We start from the raw sequence: 20,309 nt of genomic DNA on the forward strand, positions 1-20,309 counted from the left end.
ACCTTCAGATCGTTGCTCTGAATCAGAATACCGTCGGCCGGCAGCAAATCACCGTACTTGATCTGGCAGATGTCACCCACCACGATGTCGCCAATGTTCACCTGGACCGCGTCGCCACCGCGAATGACCGAGAACTTGTGCTCGCCCTCGATGCGGGACTGCAGACCACGGAACTGTTTCTCCTTCGAGTAGTCGTTGAATGCCGTCACGACGACCACCACAAACACCGACACGAGGATGGCCAGACCTTCGATCCACGAGTAATGTTCCTCCTCGTCCTGCACCACCGGTTCGTCGTCGTCCGCGGGCTGGTAGAACGACAGCAGGAGCGAAATGATGGCCGCAATTTCCAGGATGATCAGCGTCACGTCCTGCAGCGCCTCCCAGACGAGCGTCAGGAAGGATTTGGGCGGTTTCGGCGGGATCACGTTCGAGCCGAACGTTTCCCGCCGATGGTCAATGTCGGCTGTCGATCCGCTCAGCCCCTCGTTCGGAGAGGTGTACAGCTTGCGGCAGATGTCCCCCACGCCGCCGTACTCGTTCACCTTTGCTACCGCTTCCCGGCCCCGGTGCTCCATGATCTCTCGCAGATTCTTCTGCGTGATCTGGTACTGGGCCGGTCGTCCATCGATAGTCGCCATCTTGCCGGGGGTATGTTATATACCTTACGCTGCGTTCTACTGCTTCTTATGCTCACCCTCTTCGCAAACACACCGCCACTGTTGACGATTTATGCTAAGTTATACCACGTGCACGCCTGAGCAATCACGAGCCGTCGTCGTTAGGGGCTAGGCCTTTGGTATTAAATATTCTATCAAAAACCGCCAACCACTCCGGTCTCTTTCCGTATGTGTGTGTATGTTTTAGTTTCACCCCCGCTAGACAGCTCTCACTTTCGATTCACTCGACCCTAACAACTGGACACACAACTCAAATGAAATCAATCACACAAACCGAACCTCACGCACAACGTGTAGTATCGTGTACAGCATACACACACACATATGCACCACTTCTGCTGCTACTATTTGTTCAAGCGAAATATTTCACGGACACTTATGCGCGCACACACACACACACACACACAAACACAGTTTGGTTCCGGTTACCGACACACGGCTGGAGCACAACGCGCGGTCGCTGCTGCTGGACACCACCAGCCGCCAATGAAGGACCCGTCGTCGTGTTGATGATATCTGGGCGTGCGAAGGAGCTGCTGTCACCAGAAGCTATGGCGTGCTAGCACTGTCGTCAGCAACGTCATCATATCGTGCAGCATCTGCATCCTCGTCCGCCAAACCCGCCACCAATCGGGAGTGCGTTTCGGGTCGGTGAGGCGTTCCCCGGGCGGTGCTGTGTGGCGAGTCCAATGGTGCCGTCGGACCACCCAATGTCGCACACCGTAATTATGGGCGCAATGGATGCAGCGACATGGCACGGTCTACTTCTGTTGCGATCACACGCAGCTTCACGTCGATCGAATCGCTTCCGTTTTGGATCGATCGAGATACTGTCACCGTCCTGTCTCGATGTAGTGGCACGATGTGTTATCTAAAATGTAACAGAAAAAAACAGATACATTACAAACATAGCTCACCGCACGGATATATTTTCTTTTATTATAAACTAAAATTTCCACAAAATTGTTGGTACAAGCCAACTATCAAAAAGAGTACAAACTATGGATTTACAAGCTTATGTTTTTCCTACAGAAAATGCAGCTCTCCAAGAACAGCCGTCCAACACTCGAGACCGACACCTAAACTCGACCGATCGAGAGGATGATCGTACGAACACGGCAGGCGATGTGGAAGCTTTCGGTCAACTAGTGCGGTCTATTTATAAAAGTAGCTCCCAAGATATCGCGCGTCTCTACCAAGGGATGGCGATGTATGTGTGTGTGTTGTGATCTCATTGCACTATTCCCTCCGAAAAGTGCGCCAAAGGAAGGATAAGTTTCTTCGCCCGCTAAGTAAATAACGCACTGCGGTCGTTCCGTGCTCTGTGTATGTACGGCACAGCAAATTACGCAGAGGACCGACACACGGCACAGGTAACTTTTATCAGCAGCAATCGCCGCTACACGGCGGGGAAGGATGGGATGGATATCATCAACCAACTCTAGCAGATATCACGTTTACAGCCGTACAGAATCGTTTATCATTACTCTAGTCTCCGGTGCGTTTAGCTGGGCACACATGGGACGTCATGTACAACATACACTTCAAATTCTGCATCTTTCAACTGTAACGTGTACTGGAGTCATTTTAAGGTGCTCAAATTTCTCGTTGTTTTACGATTGTTTGCTCACCCCCTACAATCGGATGGGATGTCGCTTGTCCATTTTTACGAACACACATTCCAAGGCTGTGTAGCGAACTGGGGTTCGCACGTGCTCCGAGCGAAGTGGCGGGATTGTGTAATCCGCCTGCGAGCGATTAACCAACTAGAGTATGCAGGAATATGAGGTGAGTTGTTTTAGGTCAAAATCGAAGCCATCTCATTGGCTTGAAATCATTAGATTATCTTCATACTATTGACACAACGCAGTGCATAAGAATGGCAATGAAAGGAATCAAAAAGACAGAGTGACTGCAAGGATTTGAATCATTCACTCATTATTTTGTCATTCATTTTGTGCAGTGAATCACTCGTTTCCTATTCAACACACTCACTCTCCAATCTCGAATACGATCTTCTCATACATGACTCAATTCACTCTGAGTGAGTTGTTAGTTTTCTAGAGATTGAAGAATGATTTGAACTGTAAACGGCTCACTCATACTATTTACGCGAGTGGTCGATCGTAAAAGTTGAGTTGAAAAATTCATCAGAAGATCCCTGTTATAAATAGTTAACGCTATCCACAATAGAATAATCACCATTATTCAAAAGGTTTAGTTCGATCACATATTTCGGTCCTTCATCAAATGATCGCCAAAGCACCTCAATCATCCAATGCTGCAGATATTCCACCATAAGCCCCTAAAAGCCTGGATCCTAATGTAAATGTACGCACTAAAGCACGTCCGGAGATTCGTGAGATACTGGCAACGTGTATCAGTGGGATATGATATCAGAAAGCAAACACACATAAAAGTCCATCTTCACCGAGCTGAACTTTGTCACGATCTGCTCTAAAAGCCCCTCCAAGCCAGGGTTTTTTTTATGACAATGCAGTAAAGAATTGCTGTGATAAGAAACCCGACGTCAAGTTCACAGCTAATAGTGAATATACGCAATTAAAAACACTGCCATCTGTTTTGGGACTGCATCGCGTTCCAGCTGAGAAACAACCGGGAATTCAGTCGCAGTCCGTCACAGAGGGAGGCGCAGAATCGTTTAACCACTGTATTAAAACACACATTCTTCGCGAGTGACATACTTACTACTCCAAGGCTTGCTAGTCAGCGCTAGTGGAAGATCGTTGACACTAGCGATATTTTCTTCACTGAAAGATGACTAATTCTCAGGTATGTATTATGAAGGATCATCTTAAAAAACAACCTGCCGGCGCCCAACAGTGTTACAGCGAACCGGTGAGCCTATCCGTTAACACTAACGTCTTCAATACCACTGTGCTGCGAGCTTTGGAAACTTCTCATCGACACTATTTCACAGCCCGGGCATACTTCATTGCGCGTGGCGTCATCAAGTTTGCCCACTCGATCAAGCAAAACCGGAACGGAACAGAACGGGCTCTGTGCAAAGCTCTCTTACGTCATCAGAATTGATCTCTCCCTCGTGGAGCAGAGCATGGGGAAGGTGTGATACATCTACGGTCCTTTTTTGGTTCCTCCGCCGATCACTGTGAGCAACGTATAGGCAACAAAGAAAAAACGTTTCGGTAGGTGATTTACACCTTGCGCATATTTTATCTTTGACTCTCGCTCTCTCTCTCTCTCTCTCACATTCTCTTTCTCAACAGTGGCAAACAACACAGTTTCACAACAAAACGGGTGCATTTGAAGGAATGGTGTGGTAAACGCGTCATAGCTCTGTGTTCGTAGAATTCTCAGCTAATCCCTAACTAATTATAATTCCACAGGGAAGAGATTGAACTGCAAAATCCCTCAACATGTCGCAAACACGATGGCACACCAAGCCGGCACCACCGTCCAATACGGCCAAAGCCACATGGGCTTTGAAAACCGGTTTTGCATCATATATTTATGCATTCCCCGTGCCTTTACGTGTCTCTTCTAACCGAGCCCAATAGCCTCACTCTACCACCACCAGGCCGAGTAGTCCCAAATCCAAAACCAGTCGCGTAGATATGCCTGACCACCATATCTTCAACTGAATGCCGGCCGTCGATTGCTTCCCCCCCAACGATCAAGTCGACCCGCTCTCTTTCGGACACCTTCCGATTTATCATCCACACGCCTGAAAGGTGCGTCCTTAGCGTGCAAATGGAATCGCGAAACACTTGCAAGCGCGATCACTTGCTCTAGCCTCCGGCGGCGGCAAATCTTGTTTTCGATCGTGGTGTGTCATTCGAACATTGGCCAGCTTCGGGCATGATGACGTTTACATCTGGTGGTGGTGGGTAGCGTTATTTTGTTTATTTTCGTTACCCAGTGCAATAAAACATTCGGTCATGGTCGTGTCGTACGCTCTCCACTCGGACTATACCACCATCGTGACACGCTGTTTAACCTCCCAGAAGGTCAGCGTTAGTCAATAACACATTATTTTATTACATTCTAAACACTAGTTTAAAGTGTATTCTTGGCCATTTGAATCCTGTAGATTTGGTTTCTTTTGTCGAATTCGAAATCAAGAATCTACAGGGTATTTCAAATTGTGAACAAGGTTAGCCTCATGCGAGAACGAACCCCAAACTAGAGATGAGAATTTTGATCCGAACCTACTGGGGTCGTTGTGTTTCTTGGATAAACTAGAAATCCTAGAAAACGAAGTGAAGCTTTATAACTTCGATCTGGAATTAGGTTCAATGGACCAACATTATACTTCTGATTCTATCCTGATGAGAAACAGATACGGTTCCTTTGCGTAAAATAGGAAATATTCCCATCACTATCGTAACCCTTGATACAAGTTAGTTAGAAGAAACGCAGATAACATTAATTCCACAAATGCCGCACAACAAGCTTCGGCAGATTGCACTAACAGAGTATACTGGAATCTAATCTACGTGCGATTGGAAACACCAGCAACACAGGACATTGAGCAAAACCTGTTTCAAATTAATTCACACCATAACAGCGATAAAACTGATAAAAAAAAAAAACCGGACAGCGAACGTCTACGGTATCGACGGTCTACGGTTTTTGCCATATAATTGACGTATTCAACTGTAAATTGAATTATTTCAAAAGCTGTTTTATCTAATTGATGCGGATTTAGCCTAACAGTCGGCCTGATAAGCAACCGGCGATAAGGCAGACACTCTAAATGAGATAAGGCGTATGTAGAGGGTTTGCTAGAGCGGTTTTGATTCTCACATTTCGTAACGAGCTGATATTACCCACTTACGTAGCCAGGCTCCTGATAGCTCTTTGAAGAATTGGAGGGACTTCACAAGGAGTTTAATGTATCTTATCTATCGGTAACTATGTGGATTCAATCGTGTAATTAATCTTAAGCATTATGTAGCTGATATAGCTGAATACGCCTTAATGTAACATGGCCAAAACAATGTAATTTTGTCACATTGAGGCTTTCAGCAGAATGATACAGCAAAGTAGTAGATAACATTTTTAAAAGGTTTCTACCGACTAGAGACATTTAAAACCACCGATCTACCGCTTTTTCAGATGATAATAGCTTAGATATCCCAGCGTTGCGAGCATCTGCCGATAATGATTTGCGAACAGACAACATTATTGCCACGAACTAAAGCCAACGGACGTCGTTGCTAATGGCTTCATTAGAGACGCTCTGTGTAGATACAAGTGCATCTTGAGACCAGGGGGAAGGGGCGTTTGGGCAACCTCTTCAGCTTTCGACGTTATGGCGAGACAAACCACTTCCGCTGTAATCACCACACGAACGGCCGAAGAGGCAGCAGCAGTAAGCAAAATCTTCCCTGTATCGAGGCTTACCATGTTTGTAGGATACCGTATCCTCCAATGTGAAGGAAACACGTCCCATCTCACCCGATGCCCGATTACTACTAATGAACGTTACATTTATGCAGTGCAGGTTTACTTCACTGCAGCAACTTCGCGTGCATTGGTGAGTTCATTTAAATTCCAACCTCCAGAGCTCGTTCGGAAACAAGTTGGTTTGATGCAACCAACTCGCGACACAGACGCACCGACCGTCCGTGCCGGTGCCACACTCTATAGCTCTCTCTCTCTCCCTCAATGCATTGCTAGTTGAGTTGCAATGCAATGCAAACATCGGTGGTGCAGGAGGTAGTCGGTACGCTACTGCACGTTACACCACCGATAGTATGTAAATGTCGTACCCGCTGCTGGGTATACTACCGTCGGTAAGGAAGAGAGTTGACATTTACGTGAGGCAATCGTATTTGTACGTGTATGCCGCCGCGTCAACAATTCGCGGGGAATACGAACTACTCATCACCCCCCGGGAACAGTGATCGCACTCCAAATGTGGCACACACATTTTTACTTTATTGGTTTTTGTTTAGCATTGAGTCACACCGAATTATTAAGTTCCGTACCAGCAAAAAACAAACAAACTTCACGAAGCAATAAACACGTTTAGCACGATGCACACACCAAACTGGCTTGCGTATGGCCACGCATCAAAAGGGAAACACACTCTTAAACACCCGCCACCACATTGCAGCAAAACATTGGCACCGTGACGAACTGCCCAAGATGACACATAAACACTTACGCGAATGCTAAACGCTAAAAAAGCAAGCATGCTCAACTGCGAAAGTGTAAAACGTATGCCGTCGCAAGGAAGCGGGAGAATCAATAAACACTTAAAACGGGGGAGAGATCCCAAAAACTTCAAATAGACCATGTACACAAGACTATTTTGTTACCTTTTTTATCGGCACTTTAGAACACTTTCATACACAACACTTGTCGGGCGAACCGACGACCACGTCGACGACAGTATCCCCCGAGTGGTTTGCATTTCACAGTGAGAAGGGACACAACAACATCGCCCTTGTGTTGATGAGCATAGATTCTCAAGGACCAAGCACCTTTATCAAACTTTAAACATGTCCCCTTTTGCTATTGTTGTTCTAGCAGTTGTTTCAAGTTTTGTAATTAGCTCACCGATAAGTAACTGCCCCTCCCTGTAGTTACGATTTTCTTTGCTAAAATGTATTCATTTTCATTTCACAAAGCGATAAAATGTATTCTTCCACTGAGATAGTAATCAAACAACAAATAAATCGGCTTTGATGAGTAATTTTCGTTGGCACCAATGCAATCAGCAATTAAACGATAATAGCTCGCTTAATTGCCTGTTCCTTGCACAGTACAGTGTATATGCATGAGCGCCTGTATCCACAGCGCATCGGTATGGCGCGGCCACGAGGCTGGTGGCCGGTCACTTATGGGGGTAGTGTTTCAGGAGACGGGTGCAACGATTTCTATTAGAATTTTACGTCCGTGTATCATCATCGAGTACATCATCATCGATAGCTGAACGCAACCGTTCCAAAGCCAAACAAGATGTTTAGAGAAACAACAAACGAGGTCATCAAAATGTAAATATAGACACACATACACTGCGATTCCGAATGGAAACGTCGATCGTTACTGCAATGTGTGGTGCGTTTCCCACACGCTTTCGTTTTATTCTAGCTTTTTTTAAATATATTTTTCAGATCAATATTTTCGAATCAAAATAATAACACAATCAACCATAAAGCGTTGCTTGAGGTAGTAATAGTAGTAATAGGTAGTAGAGAACGGCACTACTTTATCGATCTGGTTGAAGATAGGTAGCATTAATGCACGAAGAAGTGAGCATCGGTCTGTTGTAAGAAATTATTCCGGCTAGGTCACCACAAAACCTCGATAAAACAAACACACACACACATACATCCATTAGCACGGCCAGTGCATTTCATTACAGTTGCAGGTTTGCAAACGTAAACGCATCCCAAAAGCCATCCACATAACCCACCAACCAACACACCCAGCAGCGCACGTGGTGCATTATTAAGTGAGAAAAAGTTCTGCTGAAGGACGTCAGGCATACACAGTAGCGTGTTTGGCTCATTAGGATAAATTGCAGCTTTACAATTATCAGCAGTTATGGATGACTAAACTTATGTTAATGAAGTTTTTTTTTTGTTATTGGAGTGTTTTAGGAGACGACAACGCTACATTGCTGCATTTTCGGTGTTTCTAACCGTTGGCGTATTATTGCCTGTAAAAACTAGTGTTGAGTAAAACTGATTAAGATCCAAGAATTCAATGAATCTGAATCTTGGTTAGAAAGATATATGAATCTCCAAAATTCGCGCAAATGCAATATTTTGAAAATCATATATGTTTAAACATTCACGAATCCCTGGAGATTAATGAATCTTAATGGATTCAGCAATGTTATAGATTCATTAATCTTTGAAGATTAATTAATCTTTCGAGATTTATAAATCCTTGTAGAATCATAAATCTTGAGAGATTCTTTTATCTTTGGACATTTATGAATCTTTAAAGATTTCAAGGTCATTGGAGGTTAGGTTCGACATTTGAATCCCTCATCGCTAAAGGTTCATATGAATGAATCTCAACAAAAGATTCATGAAACCTAACACTAGTAACAACGTTCACTATTAGCTTTCAAGTGTCAGAATGTGATTATACAAAGCGCAGAAAGTAGATGTGCTATTAATTGATACCCTTTTCTGAATGTTTTCGCAAGTACGAAAGAATAGAACGGTGAAACAGAAATTTCTATGTCTAATTCTAACACATAGTTCACACAATTACCTAGTAAAAAAAGAAGCGTATCTGCAACTTCCTCCTGTCATGTGGTGATGAGTGAGTAGTAATTACAAATTCCACTTTCGTTACCACATCGTGCACCAGTATAACAAACTTTAGTCGTCTCGTTGACTTTGCTGTGAGTGTTCGGCTTGTGCAACCGATAACAACAAAACAAGGGGGGTGAGTTTTGAAAGTGGACAAACCATGGGTATAATTAACTCACTGTACCTTCCATCCATTGTTTGCATACTGTTCTTTCACCTTGGGACCGGTAGTTTGCTAGATATTGTTGTTGCGCTGCTGAAAATTGGCAACACGTAACCCTAAGCAGCGCATGTAGCGCGTTAACGTAAATCATTTTAAAAACCATGCGTGGCCCTCACCGCGTGCGTAAAAAAGAGTCGTTTAGTATGATTTTTTATGGCAGCTAATTTTTTGCTAGCGAAAAATAAAACAAACAACAATACACATACATCACCGCCCTGCCCATACGTTCAATTTCCACTGTGGAGGAGATATGCTTTTGAACAACCGAGCAAATGAAGAAATAATTTAAATTCCACATGCATCACCTACTCCAAAAAGCACCGCACAGACACACACACAAACATACATCCACAAAAAGTACTAATGTTCATGGTGTGCCTTTGTGCTCTTCACCTGCAAACACGGAAAGGCTACTCCGTACAACAACATCAGCCACTGACCTGGAACGGGACAAATTGAAGACGAACAAAAACTGGACGTTCTACGTACCACAACCCAAGTTTGCATGATGAGCCTCAACCACACCTGCCTTTAGTACCTTTTGCCAATGTACAACGATAAACTGAACGTTCCAGTGACTGAAACATGAAACTAGAAACCGAAGAGCAGTGGCCGGCGAGAGAGCTTTACTGGACGAGATACAACAAAAATAACAACAAAAAAGAATAACCCAGCAAGTGCCATACCCAATGCCCGCACCTTCCCTGCCCGTGGTCAGAGGGAAAAATAAAACCCATGAATATGTCACAAAATGGAATGTGGGCTCACTGGATGGTAATATGCACCTAGATGGCGCTGGTGGTGTTAGTGGTATTGCGGTTACGTGTACGGGGCATAGGGGGCAAAATGGACCCCCATTATTAGACGGGACTAATAAATTCAAAAGCTCAAGATGTATTGATAACAGTATGTTATCCATACTATGTCGGTTTCTATATCGACAGTTATAAAAAAAAACTATCAGAAGAAATATTAATTATGATTCATTATGTTTGTGATACCAGCAGAAAGCGCTCTATAAAGGCCATATTACATTACAGGAATAATTCCGGAATTTATCTGTCGCTGACCTCATTTGAAAGAGAAATTCCCTCCGCAAGTGTATAGCACACTTGGAATAATGGAACGGAATTTAAGTAAAGCATGTCTTTCTGTTTCAAATAACTATTTTGTGTAGAAGCATTCGTCTATTTGATAGCAAGACGTATCCATTATTCGGCCGAGATAAAAGCTGTCAAATGCGTTTTGACGAAACAAATCTATTCCAAATTCCTCAATGTGATAGGGTCTTAACAAATAACTTAGATATAGGATGATCTTCTTTAATGTAAAAGAAGGCAATGAATTTGAATTCCGCTAGTACAAATTGCGTATTAAAGTTTTGACTACAAATCGACCAAAAAACTAACAATGGGGCGCTTTCCGTTTTAAGTTCGTAGCCTGAAAATTCAGCCTGTCATCTGTTTGCATTGTGCAGTTTTCGAGCAGCTATCAAAGTGGGTATAATATACAGGTAGACTTATTCCTAAGTTTATGTATTTAGAAGGCTGATTTTTATCGCTTCTGCTTCTGAATGAAGATTTTAAGAATGTTTTGTGTATTCGTCAAGCTACCAGAAAGCCTGTTAGAGCTAAAGTTTTCACGCGTCCTTTTAAAAAATGACGTTCAAATTTGGTTATAAATACAACCTATGAGACCACCTGGTCTACATAAACTTTGATTCTAGATTCACCCACCTGATCTCTTCAATGCACCTTGGGGTAAATGTAAGCACACCGTGTTTTGCCATTTTTTCGAGCAGGTACTCGAATCTAATTCTAGCTTTGAGGCTAGAATAATCAAGACTGAAAATTGCAAGCTAGGTTTATGTGTGGTTTTGTATGGAGTGTTTGCATGATTTCAGCCTCCAACTGTCAAACTCCATACAAAATGCTGACTAGACTCGTGAAGGGCCTCAATATTCATTTTTTCTACTTTACATTTAAGATTATGAGATGATGTTTTCCATTTTTTTCTTTAATTTTAGCAATGGTTAGCAAGAAATTTTACTCGAAAGCCTAAAAAGGCCGGCATATCCGCGTAAGCCGTCACGCCAAGTAGAAAAAAGATATTTTTAAATATTAGAATTTTAGAAGCCTTGTAATTATTTTAATCCCAAAATGAATCGGAGAAGTACAGAATAACGAGTCAGTTATATTGTTCTGAGATAACTTATAGCAAGGGTCGGCTGCTGGGTACTAATAAGTCTCGAAAGCTTGTCGAACCCGGCATGACCGCGTAAGGCCTAGGCGTAATGGCTACCATTGAAGAGATAAAATCATAAAACTTAAAAAAAAACATGCTTAGCATGACCGTTTTACCCCAAGTTCCCATACATTAGCGTGCCGAAGAGCAACCCGTGCGACTAAATACTCATGATAGACTTTACAAGTCCGTTACTACCGAAGGGTGAGGGGGAAGTGGGGACAACCAATAGCACAATCCGTCACGCGAAACCACCACCGCCCGATGTAATGTGCTGGGCGGCCTGACATTATCACCATCGTGCACTGGAGATTGGGGAGGATGGCAAAAATCGTGGTGCCCGGTAACCGCCCGCGATTGCGAGAGATCGCAAGCCAAACAATCGCGCGTATGACATTTGTCGCGTCCGCTCTCTCACGTTAACTGGGCGACACACAACACTCTGCCGCTCTTAACTGATTGGTTACATCGGTTGTGCGCGCGCGCCCGCGCTTTGTCAATCAGTTTGCGCTTCGCTTCATCGCCCACCGCCGCACCAAAGCCCTTCCAATTCCAATGGGGTAAAGCTTCACGGTACCTCCACGCGGCGCAAGTGCAATTACGTGCGAGGGTAAGGGTAGCGTTGTACGCCGCCGTGCGATTTCGCGCGATTTTAAATCTGTGGAATGTGCGCGCACCACTCTCGTTGACAGTATAGAGAGCGTGTACACGACAGCGTTTAACGATCGCCGCCGGGTGGCACCCGACAGACACACACACGCTACACACAAAAGGCTTCTGATTAATTATCTCTTTCTAGCGCAGCTTTGGCGGATGGAATGACGTCCGTTTGGGCCGCCCGATGACGTTCGCTTTTACAATCGGACACACTTATTGTGCACACAACCGCATCGAAAAAGTATTACTAAGTCAGCTATTTTAATTGATCTTACCGCGTGGAACCCTCCCCCTTGGCCGTACCACAGGCTATCGCAGCACGAAGCGTAGATTTAGCTAAAAGTTTCTAAGCTCTGAGCTAAAAACCGGCACACAAACGTGTACCACCCATCTCCTCTCATACACGTCGATCCTTAATTTATGTCCCCGTAATTGTTGGCAACCAAAGTACGATTTTAAAAGTGAAGGAAAAAAGAAGTTCAGAAAATAATTCACCTGTACAGAACCAACCGGGCATATATTGCCACCTTACAAGCACACCCAGTTGTTCCTCCGATGCTGTTTACATCCGATCCGAGCAGCTTGGAGCAACAAAGCGCACACAACCAGCATGACACGCATTGCTCTGCTTAGTTTCACGTACCCCTTCCCCGCTACATCCAACCCTCCCCTTCTCGTTACAAACGACGACCCACACATAAGGATAACAAATTTGTAATTTAAATCCCAAGCTTCGCTAATATTTGTCCGATAAATCAACTGCCGGGTGTACGAGAACCAGCTTACCCCCCGGCCGAACCGGACACTAACGGGGGTTCACGTTAATATGTGTATACGGGCCAGTTAAAGTAAAGATGTTCACTCGGGCGTTTGTGTGTGTGGTTCATTTTTTTGCGCAAAGCTACGCCCTCCATTATCCACCGACTATAAATACAGTGTAAACCACCCGCGGCGCGGCGGTCCACTATAGGCCGGGAAACTAAACGTCAAAACAAAATGGACGTTTGCGCACCCTCGGCTCGACGCGACCTACGCAACAGGAGCGGGAGTCCCCCACTGGCCACCACAGCACCGCAAAATCCAAAGAAGCGAGTTGAAAATACCTTTCGCTATCGTTTCAATAAACCTCCAGAATAGAACACCAACGCGTATAGGGAAGATCGTCTCGTCCCGGAGTGCGGAGGAGGAGATAATTTGGACTTGAAACCAAGAGCGCGAAAAGCGAAAAGATCGTAAATCGTGCAAACCCTACCTTCACGTCGGTTTTGTTGCAGGTGGTGATAGGGCGGCTGCTCTAGTGCGGAGGTTTTTGTTCGCAACTGTGTGTGCGCGCACATCTGTGCGCCATTCGTTAAGTCCTGCGATCGCAAACGGTTCCCAAACACCAGCACACGGCTCATCCTCTAAAACCGGCGGGAGACCCACCGCTAACCGCGAGTCGTCGACCTTACGCACCAGCGTGCCGGGCGTACGTGCCGCTGTACAATTCACCATTCGGATTCTTCACCCATAAAAACCGCGATTTCAGTCTGCTGTTCGTGCGTGTGTGAGTTTCTTGGCTTTGTAGTCTAGAAATTGGAGGAAATACGGCAAGACAGCAATGCGATCTTCGGTTCGTGTCCAGAAATAGGACTGTGGACGACTTTCGGTACATATCATGCTGTACAAAAAGCGGTAGGTATCTTCTTCACACACCGTGTGTCTCCATCGAGTCACGACCTATTCCATCTATTCCACCGGACGACACACAGTTTAATGCTTCCGACTGTTCCGAAAATCACATTAGCAAGATGATCGGTTTTATAGCAATTTACAAGTTTAAAGGGCTTGTCATCGGAGAACTTATGTCTACCTATATATAGAATCATACATTGAGCTCGAATGCTCGACTGGTAATGATCCTAACTTACTCCTTCTCATTTCCTAGCCGTTTTAGCTGCTCTAGCCGAGCGATAGACGTATACCTTTAATTCTCACCCCTTGTTTGATAGAATTTCCGCGTTACCTGTGAGTTAGGCCAGTGTTTCAGGCCTTCATCAATGTCCAACTCGTCGCAATCTTGATCCATACGTTTTATCGGTTGGGGGAAAAGGGTTACGCGACAGTGAATTCCCCAATGTGCACCGACTCGGATGTTCTATCCTCGTGACTCGGAGTCGCCCCGTAGCGGATCGATATAGATGAATGTTTATTAAACTGGTCGAGGTTACACCGATTGTTTATCGAAAATCCAACCACCGTGTGCTAGATAGGCAAAGCCGAACCTGCCAGAAAAAAGCGATAGTATTGGTACCCACACCATGCCAATGGCTTCCAACCTCGCTTCAAGGTTTCTCCGCCACACGACGTTTGGGAAATTTTATTGGATGGCCACCTCCGGTACCACCTTTGCGCACCGTACCGTGATCTACCACCCCCCGTCATGTGAGTACAGCACAACAGCGCGCCTGTACTAGATGGCAGGATTTGGCAGCAGTTTCGATGTACGGGAAAGAATAAACATTCGCAATTTCCTCGCACCTAATCGGGGCGGGGTGTTGTACACCTCGTCCGAAAACGTTGGAACGGTACCCTAACCTAACCCCCCTTTCGCCGGCTTAATCCACCACAGGATGCACACACACAAACACGGTGGATTAATCGAATCGATCGGTCGTAACACCATCCGTCGATTTCCCACTCAATTAAATAATGCTGGCATATTTCCATCTGCCTATGCCCCAAGACCACCCCTCTGCTCTGGCGATGCTTCGGAACCCGTGTGCCCGTGAGTTGCTACAACCGTTGCAGCGGATTTTAATTTCAGTTTTTGGCTGATTTCGTAATGAATCCGTACGAGCAGGAAATTAACGTTATGTATTGATCTTTAAGTTAGATTCTTGTCTAAGCCTAGTCGAGTAGAGGATTTATTTCCCCCTGACAAATGAAGCAATATAATGCAATTTCGAACTTACCTTATACTAGAATTCATTAGTAATAATAGTAGTTAAAGCGACGATTGTGCGGGCAGATCTGCAAATAAAAAAGGGGAAAAGGCTTTATTAATTATACCGTCAGATGAAAAGCCGCTACTGGTACCATCGTTCACTCTCAATTTATGAAGCATAAAATGTGTTTCTATTTTTACAATTGATTCCAGGAATCGAACAATCCTATTCTTCCATCGCAAAATCCATCCGCCGATCGCAAAACCCCAACCATCAGGACGTCAATGTGGAAAGGATTAAACGAGAAAAAAAACCTTCTTCACTGTGGGGGAGCAGTGGTGTGGCTAGTAATGTTGACCTTACGCGTGCCGATTTTCTTTTTCTTCTTCTTCGTATCGCCAATTGACACGTGAAACTACCCTGTGAAAAGGCGTGTGAATTTCACCCAGCAGGTTAAACACATAAATACCAAACCATCAGGTGTCAGGAGGTTCTGCACAAATGCTATATTTATTCCACCCCTATTATGCCCCCGCAAGTCGCACAAAAGTAACGTCATCCGATACCATCCACGCATTTGCAGCACAAAGACTTTCTTACTTATAGGGAAAATGAAACGAAAGCGAACGCGAGAAGAGAAGTTACGTAATTTCGTGTTTTTTTTTCATCACACAACCAGAATGAATACGGTTCGTTCATTATTGAAAACTCGCCTGACCTATTGGATTTGCTGTTGAGGTCGACCCAAGTGGCTTATGGGAACGCAGAAGGTCCCTTGGTTTGACTTGGCGTTTGCAAAGTTATTTTTTCCATCCGCTAAACCGCTTGCCATTTCAACGCAAATGAAGAGTTAAGTTCAAGTGTTGCGCCCGCTAGCGCTGGTAATTTGAGACAAGAATAAATCGTCAAGCATCGTTAATCGATCGAATATTCGCATGCCAACTTCTAGCCATGAACCATGGGAGGGGATTGTCGAAGCACAATGACCTCGGGATGAAATTGAAAGGCCGAGTCCAGCAATCATGCTAACTGGATCATCGCTTTGTGCTTAGAACTGTTGAAATTAAAAATAGACCTGTGCTTGCCAATTACAACGAAAAGGCTAGAAACAAAGTGCTGCCGTTAGCACGATTAAGCTCTGCTCAACTCTTAGCAAAGAGGAGCTGTTCCAGGTCACAACTAATCAGTGGTTTCATAAAACCGGTACAATGACTCAAACACTCTCTGATTTGTTTGTAGCTTCATGTACAATTCATTGCTACAACCTTCTGAAAACGCTTAACGTGGGAACAGCGACCATATGACAAGGTACGCACGTGTGCCATATACATTACACACTGGTAACGCTTTGGTGACGTGTTATCACCTAGTTTTGCAATCATTATGACCTCAATGCCGGTACCACGCTCCAGGGAGGGTGCAAATGAATTCGATGACGTCCGATCCGAACACGCTCAGCGGCGCTCTCCAGCGTTAAGTGGAGCAGCAGCGCGCAATTCCCCGCGTCATCAAGCTTTTTCCTAAAAGCAGTCACTGTACCATAACATTGCGAATGACGTCACCTCCTGCCGCCTTTCCTACTTGGAAGAAGCACACTCATCGGCACGAATCATCGAAAGGTTGGTGGCCAGTCATGTGCAACACATTCGCATTTAGAGCGCGCTCTGCCGGAAGCAACTTCTTCGTGAACCGCTCCCAAACCCAGACACAGGCGGTTCGTCTCCTGTACATTTCATTTCCCTGTCGGCTAAGTTCAGTCAGCCTCGCGGACAGAACAATACGCATTCGACCGCCTTCGCTAAGTGGACGATAAACTGGATCAGAGCAGAGCACACTGCGTGGTGTACACTTGCGGAAAGCTATCGACGTCCGCCTGCCCATCAGGTGCGTCAGAGTCTGCCGTCACTCTGGCGTCATGCCTGCTCGCGTACGGATGGATGAAAATTTACGTAGCAAAGAAGTTGTTAATTAGTGAACAAGTTTGATACCATCGATGAGCGGGCGGAGAGCTGTAGTGCGTACAACCGGTACCCCCAAACGCAGTGCCGCGCGGTCGGTGTTGAAATGTTTGTCTACCATTTTTTGAAAACAAACACTGCGCCCAAGTGTCCCCATCCGTGTGGAACCGGTACAGACGGATGCTTTGGGCACGACGAAGCGGAAGAAAATGTGTGTCAATGAATGGCGTTTAGATGCGTTTTAGCAGCACGAAAATTGATACGACAAACTCGATAACAGTTTGGTACACGGAGCAGAATAATAACTCCTTTTTTGGGTATTCAATCGATCAAACATGATGGTTTTTGTTTTAAAACATAATAATTAAATAATTGTTTATTATGAAGATACTACACAACAACACAAGCTCGTTTGTAGTGCCAAATACAGGGTTTGCCAAGTCACTTTCTAATATGCACATAATTATTCACCACCTCCAAGATGTTTTCCAACAGCTGCCAGATGATTTATTTGCTTCATAATAAAATTTCAGCTTTTACACATGATTTTCAACACATCATAAAGAACTGTCTCCAGCTGAACTGAACTCAATCCAACTTGAGTCGTGTTAGAAATTAAAAAACAATATTGTGATGAAAATGAAATATCAAATTGATGTGGATTAACATGTTACACGCGGTGAATAACAATTTTTAAATTCGAAAGTTTAAACACTGTAATACAAGATTTTCCAAGTCACGTTCGACTGTGCACATAACTATTCACGGCATCCAAGATGTTTTCCAACAGCTATCAGATGGTGTATTTGCTTCACAATAAAATTTCAGTTTCAACACACTATTTTCAACACATAACAAAAAACTGTCAAACTCAATCCAGGACGAGTCGTGTTGAAAATCATGCTGAAGAAATTAAAAATTATTATCATGGAAATGAAATCTCAGATTTATGTGGATCTTAAACGCGGTGAATAACAACGTTTACTTTCGAAAGTAACTTGAAAAACCGTGTAATATCAAAAACATTTTAATAGCAAAGCAATTAAAGACAGACATAAAAGCACAACGATTTTGTAAAAAAGTGTAAAAATTAAAAACGTTGTCGATTTACAACTGTCAATGAGGTCCCACATGAGGACACAAACTGAAAATGTGAAAATTTCTTATGTAATACCTAAAACCTGCTCATGACAGTTTTTTGAACAGCTTCTAAATGCTCCCGATAATTAAAACCACAAGACAAAAGGCTAGCTAAAACCCTTAGCCAACATATATTCTCCATACGCCAGAGTGCGTGACATACCTCACTAATCAAACGCCGAAGGAACAGAATAGAGACCGGAGCGCGGGGTCACTACTTTTTTCACGAAACCTAGGTCCAGAAATAGGTATCATTTCTCAACGCACCTGCGTCTCGTTAACTCGTGGACCGACCGCGCGCATCACTCTTCACACTGACCAGCAACACACACCACACTTTACCATTGCTTTTTTTTTACTTGCACGTGAATAGAAAGTCGAAAAAAGAATGATTTCCTTCGGCCACTCTCGTGGATAATGGTGAAAAATAATGCTACCGTCTACCGCACCAAACGCACAGGGAAACGAGATGGAAGGCAGAATGCAGGACGCGAGAGGCTTCTAGAAAGCGATCTTCAAGAGATAGAAAAATAGTAAGGAAACGTTTAGTGTTCTATTTCCTACACGAGGCGGGCATCCATACCACATACGCGCGCGGTTGGATTACGAGCGAGGGTCGGGGGGGTGCGATTGGATAGATGAAAGACTTGGAAGAAATTCGAAACTTTATCGGTAATGACCCTCTTTAGGTAATAGGACACCTTTCATCAAACGACCAGTTAAACCAGGAACCGTTGTTGTACAATACGCATGAACGGCTACTTTTACTAACGTTACAAAAGCGTACTTTTGAAGTTGAAGTTGTAACATAGCTGACAGCTTCTGGTTTAACTTTTGTTACTGAGAAAAATATAAATCAGTATAATTTTCTCTTGCATCATTTCAAAATTGGAACTAACTTTCACACTTGGGAGTTATCGCAGATTATGCAAAATGAGTGATTGCTAGCACCGAGCGAACGAGACAGCTTGACGATCATTTGTGTCTTGTGCTTATCCCGTTTTAAAAATAACACCAGAATTAGCTCCATACGTGAAATTGAGAAGAATGTTACCATGGAATTCAATCAATATTGGCTTCACATACACGTATGTTCAAATTTGATTATTTAAACGTCATTGAAAAGAATCAATATAATTAAGCTGATTCAAATATTTGAAATGATTTCAGTGATTTCCGTATTAATTTCAATAATGTTAAGAATGTACTATCTTGACAGAAAAGAAGTAGTTGCTTCTCCAAAGACTGCTTAAAGCTGTTTATCAGACCTACAAATAAAACGATCCTAAATTGACGTTGATTTTGAGTTGATAAAAAACATTGACAAAATAACGTGATGTTATGACATTACACTGATAATATACAAATACATTGTGAGCAGCAGCATGTGTAATTCGGTATATAAACGAATGCTATGCACGAAAGATCAAACTCGCCACCGTCCTCCATATCCCATCGCTACACAAACACCAAAAATATACCGGTTGGCATAATCAAATAGCTACCGTTCATGCAATGCTATTTTAGTACCCTTCAAACTCAATAGCAAAACAACGGCACCAACAACAAAAACCCTCCAAAAAATAGAAACAAAACATTTATCGATTCATGCCATGGCCACGTTTTCATACTATCTGAAAACTATTACGTCAACCGCGTGCACTGAAAACGCGCGGTGCCGTTCTGCGACATTTTCAACACACGGCCACGCGGTCGTGCGGAAACATGTGCTCACAGATCAAACCAGCACAAGCGCATAAACAAAGCACATAAACAACTGCATTGTGCCCGGCATATGTTTCGCTTTGCTTCCAAACTGTCCCCACCCTTATCATCATCACGTCACACCACTAACGTACATCATCACAACACATGGCGCGGAAAACAGAGTTTTGAAACATTCCATCCAACAAATATCTGAACCTCATCGAACAGGATCAAATGGGTGTGTTTTTGGCTGCGCTTTAGATCCATTTGAACGTTTTATAGTCACAGTAGCATCATGCACTCGCTAGTTGTGAACGTACAATGCAGCATATTGCGAACAACCGACACAAACAGATAAACGGTCCAAAAATGCATCCATGCAGAACTCAGATCCAGATCCAACGTTCGGTGGGTGTTTGATTTTGCAGATGTGAAAAATACGTCTAAAACAAGTAAAACTGTGAACGCACTGATATGTAAGTAAGCAATATACAAATGTCATCACGTACGAC

General features: G+C 43.9%; 1 protein-coding gene and 1 long non-coding RNA gene across 25 annotated transcripts in view; one reads left to right on the plus strand and one right to left on the minus strand.

Annotated features, from left to right (window-relative positions):
• Window positions 1-20,309, minus strand: part of LOC4577712 (plasma membrane calcium-transporting ATPase 1) — a 67,595-nt gene that overhangs the window by 23,046 nt on the left and 24,240 nt on the right. For 20 of the 24 annotated variants that reach the window (XR_009766395.1, XM_061660316.1, XM_061660315.1 and 17 more), the window contains 2 exons: window positions 15,020-15,077; window positions 1-1,551 (listed from right to left, as the gene is read on the minus strand). The exon at window positions 1-1,551 is cut by the window's left edge. Coding sequence is in view for 23 of the 24 variants with exons in the window: in XM_061660316.1 (XP_061516300.1) it covers window positions 1-641 (641 nt within the window). In the remaining variant the exon portion in view is untranslated. Of the gene's footprint in view, window positions 1,552-1,691; window positions 1,818-3,385; window positions 3,532-15,019; window positions 15,078-20,309 lie in introns of those variants that run through there. The other 4 variants (XM_061660309.1, XM_061660310.1, XM_061660308.1 and 1 more) reach the window with 4 other exon arrangements.
• On the plus strand, window positions 3,333-4,215 carry LOC133393790 (uncharacterized). Its single transcript, XR_009766396.1, has 4 exons — window positions 3,333-3,473; window positions 3,589-3,847; window positions 3,929-3,981; window positions 4,049-4,215. It is a non-coding gene; the product is annotated as an uncharacterized LOC133393790 (long non-coding RNA).

The sequence above is a fragment of the Anopheles gambiae genome, chromosome 3 (genome assembly GCF_943734735.2).
Source record: "Anopheles gambiae chromosome 3, idAnoGambNW_F1_1, whole genome shotgun sequence".
Lineage (NCBI taxonomy): Eukaryota > Metazoa > Arthropoda > Insecta > Diptera > Culicidae > Anopheles > Anopheles gambiae.